Below are 7,701 nucleotides of genomic sequence, written 5' to 3'. Positions count from 1 at the left end.
ATTATCATGGGGTTCACATAGATAGGATGTGTTTTGTATGTTTATATGTATTTTCAGGGATCAGAGTCCATATCTAAAGAAACAATTGAAGCCAACAAAATTGTGTTTCTCCAACTTTGACTCATTCCCAAAATCAACTGTTCCTCTTCCAGGTATTATAGGTTGTTATCAATATTGAAAGCTTGTCTTGTAATGACTCTTTCAACAACTAAAACTAATTTCCAAAACTGCAGCAAATGCACATGTGGACTTTGCATCATCATCATCATCATCATTCAACCATATATTTTCTCGTGACCGAAGACTAACAAAGCCTCTGAGTATTGTCAGAGCATCTACAAGCGAGAACTCGACCTCAGGAGCCGCAAAAAGAATGGAAAACAACAGATTATTCGTCTTGTATTGCTGCTTAGGGTTCATATGTATATTGAAGAATCACCATCTGCCTCATTACTTCAGGTTTCACATGATTATGATAATGCTTCTGGATGCAAGCGAATTTTTTTTCCCATCTATTAACTTCAATGGATGGTTTAAGAAGTATTACCTGAGGATGGTGATGGGGTTTAGTTTCACATGCCTCCTTGTTGACTTGTTGTGCGGCATCAAATCTGTTTTCTGATTCCTATCGTCAAAGCATGTTGGCTTGGCCGTTTTCGAAACGTGTTTTTGTGGACCTCTACCAAATAATTTTGTCTATTTGTTGGTTTTATTTTCGTATGCTCATTGGTATTTTATAAATCGAATACGTGTAGGAATAAGAATAGAATTAATTAAGATGAGATGTAACGGATGTTCCATATTACAAACCTAAACCTATATTACATGGAAACATAAACCTAAACCTATATTGCATCGAAACGATTCGGAAACGGAAACTCGTGAAAACTTGGAAATAAATCACAGAAACACGATTCCTAAAAATCTCTGTTTGGAAACGCGACGGAAACTCTTTTTTATAATTTCAAAATTTAATAAATAAATAAATTAAAAATATAAGAGTTCATGATACATATAATGATAAAAAATATAATATAATTAGTAGCTTAAAAGTTAAAATCCCTAAATATATGGCGATGTTTGTCAAAAATTTTGATTTTGAACGTTTACTTTTTTACGTTTTTACTTTTAATTAAACTATTTAATATTTATGTTTTGAATTTGTGTTGTTTCAGATTTTTTTTATATGGTTTTTATGTTTGGGGATTTATTATATCTATATATCTATATATATGTATATATATATATACGTTTCCATTACATAATTTTTGAAAAAAATTGTTTCCCGTTTCTGAAACGTTTCGTTTCTGCATTTCTTTTTTTTGGTTTGTGTAAAGTTTTGAATATGAATCTTAAAAATAAACTAGGTGATACCCCGTGCTACAGCACGAGATTATATATTTTGTTAGTTACTTTTTTTGTAATTTGTATATTTGTAATGTAGTTTTTTTTTACTTATTTTTTTTGTTTATATAGTGTTTATTTGTATATTTGGGGTTATACAGTTAATTGGAAATCTTAATAGAGTAAGTAGTTTGTAGAATGTAGCTTTTCACGAAAATAGACACACCGCAATATTGGATAGTAGTTTTGTAAGAGAATAGACACTCCGCAATATATGATAGTAGTTTTGTAAGAGGATAGACACACCACAATATTGGATAATAGTTTTGTAAAAGGACGAGTCTTTCTTTATTTTAGTTTGTCGTCAAAAGAGGAAAAATTGCTTGTTAAATTTTAGTCTGAGATATTTCAATAGTTAGGAAACCATTGTATTTATAGTGAGATTAGGTATATTTAGGTTATTATTTAAAAGTTAATATTTGATATAACAAATCTCAGCAATTTTGTAGAAACACCAATTTAATTTATAGTTTAATAAAAATACATATTTTAACGGGTTTAACTCAAACTTTTTATATATTTTAAAATTTGTAAGAGTAAAAATATTAATATTATTTAAATATTTTATAGACTTAAAATATATTGTAATATTTTAAACTTTCGATGGAATTCAAAATATTTATAATAATTTAAACATTCTATAAAAATTTAAATATTTATAATATCTTAAACTTTTTTTGAAAACGTAAATATATTATAATATCTTTACTTTTTAAGAGTTTAAATATGCTCAAATATAGAACTAAATTAAACTGTTAAATTTAGATATCTCATAAATCAAGCTTCCTGCTCATTTATACTCAAAACGTATTAGTCATATATTTATAGTGATTATGAATCATATTCCAAAATATTTAGTCATATATTTACACATTTTCTGTAAATTAGTTTACAACTTTACATATATCTAATTTATGCGTTTTTATTCCTTCCATCTATACGAATCATAATTAATTACTATAATTTCGTTAAGGAAATATTAAAAAATCTAAACTAAATGATGATTTGTTTTTATTTAATTGTATTAAGTTGATTTGTTGTTTCCATAAATATCTCACAATATAAAAGCAAATCAAATAAGTTTACATATATCTACAATTTCGTAATTAATCTATTGATTATTTTGGAAGCAACAAAATCACAATCGATAAGTATTAAAGATTTCTCATTATTATTATTATTCGTAATTTAAATAGGGATTAAGTATGGTAGTAGGTAATATCTGATATTATTGAAGCCATTAAATACTCATATACCAATTTCCTTATTTACCAAACCAAAGTCATGGTCCAATTTGAGTGTAGTGAGTACTTCAGCTTTAATAGAATAGATTTCATACTTATTAATCTTTAGAATATATTTTAAACAATAAAAATTATTGTATTAATAATAACTAGGATGGATACATGCATACGACTTATAACATATTAGAATATGTTAGTTTTTAATTTTACTAGAGAGTAGAGACCATGCTACAAACGCGATATACAGTAAAACCTCTATAAATTAATAATGTTGGGACTAAGACATTTTATTAATTTATAGTGATATTAATTTATCTATAAATTAATAATTATTATTTTATAGTGTAAATTAATAATTATTAATTTATAGATATATTTTTAATTGTTTATTTTTTAAAAAATTATGAATTGGAACAACTATAGCAAAATAAGATTAAACTTTCGGATGTTATAAATTTTATGGTTTAGGAATTGAACTTGTAATATTTAGAAAGCACTATTTACAATAAATTACAAATATTATAGACAAATTGACTTATACACATGAGACACATAAATTCAAATCTATGAATAATAATATCAATTCTCCTATTTTAATAATCTGTCAAATTATCAAATTGTAAATGATGCATATCTAAAAATTAAAACTTTAAATTTAATTATTTGTATGACATGTTATAAAATATTTTAGAGATATCATTATAGGTTGAAAATACAACATTACAATTGTTCTATAGAATTGAGCTTTAGGAGAAACATACACTATTATATCAGTATATATATATATATATATATAAATTTACATAATTATTAATTTATGATATTATTGGGACCATATTTTATAAGGAGATTTCGAAAAAATTATTATCTTATTATCTTATCGAATATTGTTAATTTTTACACTGGCCCGACTTGGGACCAGCAAAATTTATTAATTTATAGTGTTTATTAATTTATAGAGTATTAATTTATAGAGGTTTTACTGTATATGGATACGTGTGGGTTGTTATTTAAAATGTTTTCAATATTCTTATAATAATTAAGGTAATACTTAATCCCTCATTTTACTAGCCTTATTGACAATAAGGTCAACTGGCCACGAATAGAGATGTGTGTGGGTAAGAAAACCAAGCTCAGCCTAAATCCGAACTAAATCCGCTTGATAGAACCCAAATTCTATTGGATTTTAAGCATAGTAGGCAAAGTAAAAAAATCGATGGATTCTGGATTAAACTGTGGGAGCCTGGATTTTTGTACTTGAGTTTTTCTCTTTTTAATGTGAATTTATATGTATTTGTGTTTTATATTTACTCATCTAAATATTTCTACATATTCCAATAAATTCATATATATATATATGAACTTGACATAAGAACCGAACAATACCATTAAAAAAAAACACAAATTTCTTCATACCCATTGACCTGTCTTAAAGTTCTCTTCCTCTGCACCTCCGGCAACTTGAAACATCTCTGTGCTCGGATTTTGTTCACTTTTTTGGTTCGAAAGTTGTACGTAGAATGTAGTTTAAGTGAACAACTACTGATTTTGTCTTGCTAAGCATTTTTTTTTTTTTTTTTTGCAAACTTTGGTGAATGTGATATATAGCAAAGAGATTTTGAGGTTAGCAAAATGAATGTAGCAAATAATTTAAATTACATATGATCGCCATTTGAAACCTAAATAGCTATAAAGTTTGCATAAAAATTAAATTCCGATTATGTGGAAACAAAAATGAAGTTGTTCAAGTATCATATACGTACCTTGTTTTGACCTGATATAGTCGCATCTTTAAAAAAATGAGACGAAATTTCCTGTAAAACCAATAAAAAGGTGTATTGAACAATATACGTTTCTCATACAAACGTGATTTTGTATAATAAACCTCCTCGTCGATTGCACAGAGAGTTTTATTGAACAATATTCTAGATGCGCTTAGATTGAGAAGACCATTGTCTTGACACACTCTTGTAATCTTTCACCACCCTTCATAGTTCATAAGATAATTGATAGTATTTTGTTTGATGTTAGTAACTGTTTGATCATTATATTGACACGCTCTTGTTTCTTTGTCGCCCATTTGGTCTCATAGCAGTGCCCGTGTCACGCATTTGATATTATAGCACTTCCAAAAGTATACTAAGATCGAAAACTCTATTGTTTTTAATGTAAGAAACCAAATAAACCCACCAATATATGTTTGTAGTATCCAATTATACCACTCACCAGATAACTCCCATGGGTTCTTCTCCAGTCCACTGCTCCACCACCACACTAAACCCATAGATTGGATTTTTGACTCTAAATAAGGAAAACAATATAGTTCAACATATAAGTCATCAAATTCTCATAAACTAAAGAACATAAGAGATTCGTGTAGCATTTAAAACGAAGACAATAATATCTGAAGAACAATGGAGTTTTAGGAAACCAAAAGTGTGGAGAGGGGATGAAATTGGAATCACATGTTAATATGTTATGAGAGTCTGAGAAACCCAATGGAACTCAAAACAGATGGGATTGTGGCTTCATGAGACACGATGAGTTTAGGTCAAAAGGGGGAGTGATGAATGTTATTTGTCGCCTAATCGCTTTTCCATAAACGTTTCACTAAATATTACGCTCTAGAGAAGTCTTTGTTATCATCTTAACATTTTCTTTGCTCTTTAGCCAATACGGACAAAGAAAATAGCTAAGAGGAATAGAAAAGAGTTAAACTTATGTTCAGATCAGATTTTGAAACGATTTCGGCGACCTAAGATCGCAAACCAACGTCGGTGATGAGGTGATCACGGGGACATATGAAATAGAAATATGTACTATTAATGAATAAAGTTGTGGATGAACCTTTGGTGTAAATTCGATTGCGCTGGTTTCACGTAGCAGAGGAGTGGTAGAGGGAGGCGTTATATATGGGAATGCAACATGTTATTAGTTTATGAGACAGAGGAAGGAAGTTGAACCGTTTCAAATTTGTAGAATTGTGAAAACTCTAATGGATAGATTGAGTTTTGATGCTTTGGCAATTTGGAAACAAATTAAAGTAGGAAGAAGACTCGTTGACGTGGCAACTTGAGAACAAATGCAGAGAAGCTCATGTGGACACTTTGAGAGGGGTTAAATTATCCGTTTTATTAGTAGTAATTATATATAGTACGGTTGATTACGGGAAATCATGTATTGGTGTAACGACTGAACAACATAGTGGTATGAACAAAAAGTGAGTACATTTATAATATAATGAGTTTTTGATAGAGTAAAAGGAAATGAAACAGAGAAAATTTTAACAACGCGATGGATTATTTGTCGATATGTAATTCAACTTGATCATTTTTTTTTTGTAATTAACCAAATATTTTTTCATTATTTTCTAATTAAATAATTAGTGTTTATATTTTTGACGCAGGTATGTTTATTATTTATTAACGCTAAAATAAAAGGAAAAAAAATAACCATAAAATTTAGAAACCCTATAAAAGTTTTCAATAACAAAACGGTGTTAGTAAAAATAAGACGGCTGCTAACTCGTCAAAGTTGCGGAACCCTAACTAAAGCCTCGACCGAAATCTCTTGCCGGAGACGAAACTATGCAGTGTTTGGCGATGGCCACGGACCGTGTCTCTTTTACGTCCTTCCTTCCAAGGTACTTCTCTTTGTTCCTTCGTTCTTTAAATTCATATATACCTTTTGCTTGCCCTTTTTTTCTGATTAAACTTCTTCAAAACGAGGTAGTTCTATATATGTTCGCTTTGCTCTAAAATAATATTTTTTTGGCTTTTTTTGAAAAAATATTAACAATAGAGGATTAGTTTATTATCATGGGGTTCACATAGATTGGATGTGTTTTGTATGTTTATATGTATTTTCAGGGATCAGAGTCCATATCTAAAGAAACAATTGAAGCCAACAAGAGTGTCTTTCTCCAACTTTGACTCATTCCCAAAATCAACTGTTCCTCGTCCAGGTATTATAGGTTGTTATCAATATTGAAAGCTTGTCTTGTAATGACTCTTTCAACAACTAAAACTAATTTCCAAAACTGCAGCAAATGCACATGTGGACTTTGCATCATCATCATCATCATCATTCAACCATATATTTTCTCGTGACCGAAGACTAACAAAGCATCTGAGTATTGTCAGAGCATCTACAAGCGAAAACTCGACCTCAGGAGCCGCAAAAAGAATGGAAAACAGATTATTCGTCGTGTATTGCTGCTTAGGGTTCATATGGATACTCGATGCCTGCCATTTGCCTCATTACTTGAGGTTTCACATGATTATGATAATGCTTCTGGATGCAAGCGAATTTTTCTTCCCATCTATTAACTTCAATGGATGGTATAAGAAGTATTACCTGAGGATGCTGATAGGGTTTAGTTGCACATGCATCCTTTGTGACTTGTTGTGCTGCGCAGGGGCTGGAATCTGTTTTCTGACTCCTATCGTCAAAGCATGTTGGCCGTTTTTGAAACGTTTTTCTGTGGGCCTTTACCAGATAATTTTGGCTATCTATAGGACTTGTATTATATGATCACTAGTAAATTTTAATTCGACTACGAATATGAATTAGATTAAAATTAAGAGGGGATGTAACTGATGTTCGATCGATATTATAAACAATATTTTATGATTATGAACTTTAAAAGTAATTTTCATACTGAATCTTTAAATATATATACATATATATATATATATATATTTAAATTAATAATAGCCTGTTCAGATCTTCGTGTTGAGAACTTGAGATTGACTCCTTTGAGTCTTTGACTGTCCGCGCAAAAGAGAAAAATGTACAACCGCAAAATGGTATAAATTTGTTTATCTTAAACCAAAAAGTAATTGACTTGCAATGTAAGCAGAGATTGGAACACAAGAAACATACATTGTATTGGTTTTGTTGAGCTGAGAGTTTGAAAACCTAATTACGGTCCTTGTAAACCGTCTTGATCTGGTCCGTTCCTTGTAGCCAAAGATGGAATCCATGACATGTGATTAGCTCATTTCCTAATGTCCTTGGCCTCACTTCCTTATCATTTTGATTCTGAATTCTC

At 29.6% G+C, this 7,701-nt stretch overlaps 1 protein-coding gene across 1 annotated transcript; it reads left to right on the top strand.

The window, feature by feature from the left end:
* Window positions 6,205-7,165, top strand: LOC104784198. Its single transcript, XM_010509255.1, has 4 exons — window positions 6,205-6,291; window positions 6,518-6,612; window positions 6,694-6,988; window positions 7,066-7,165. The coding sequence occupies exons 1-4, from the start codon at window positions 6,236-6,238 to the stop codon at window positions 7,163-7,165; spliced, it is 546 nt and encodes a 181-aa protein (XP_010507557.1). The 5' UTR covers window positions 6,205-6,235.

Source organism: Camelina sativa, chromosome 4 (genome assembly GCF_000633955.1).
Source record: "Camelina sativa cultivar DH55 chromosome 4, Cs, whole genome shotgun sequence".
NCBI classification, from domain to species: domain Eukaryota; kingdom Viridiplantae; phylum Streptophyta; class Magnoliopsida; order Brassicales; family Brassicaceae; genus Camelina; species Camelina sativa.
The sequence above is the reverse complement of the archived record's forward strand: the minus strand, read 5'-3'. Positions and strand labels throughout refer to the sequence as shown.

What these genes read in the sequence shown, in the direction of transcription:
- LOC104784198 (XM_010509255.1), top strand. Translation starts at nt 6,236, where the DNA reads ATGCAGTGTTTGGCGATGGCCACGGACCGTGTCTCTTTTACGTCCTTC. An exon ending in ATCAACTGTTCCTCGTCCAG is followed by an intron (nt 6,613 to 6,693) that starts GTATTATAGGTT and finishes CCAAAACTGCAG; the next exon opens with CAAATGCACATGTGGACTTT. An exon ending in TCTATTAACTTCAATGGATG is followed by an intron (nt 6,989 to 7,065) that starts GTATAAGAAGTA and finishes TGTGCTGCGCAG; the next exon opens with GGGCTGGAATCTGTTTTCTG.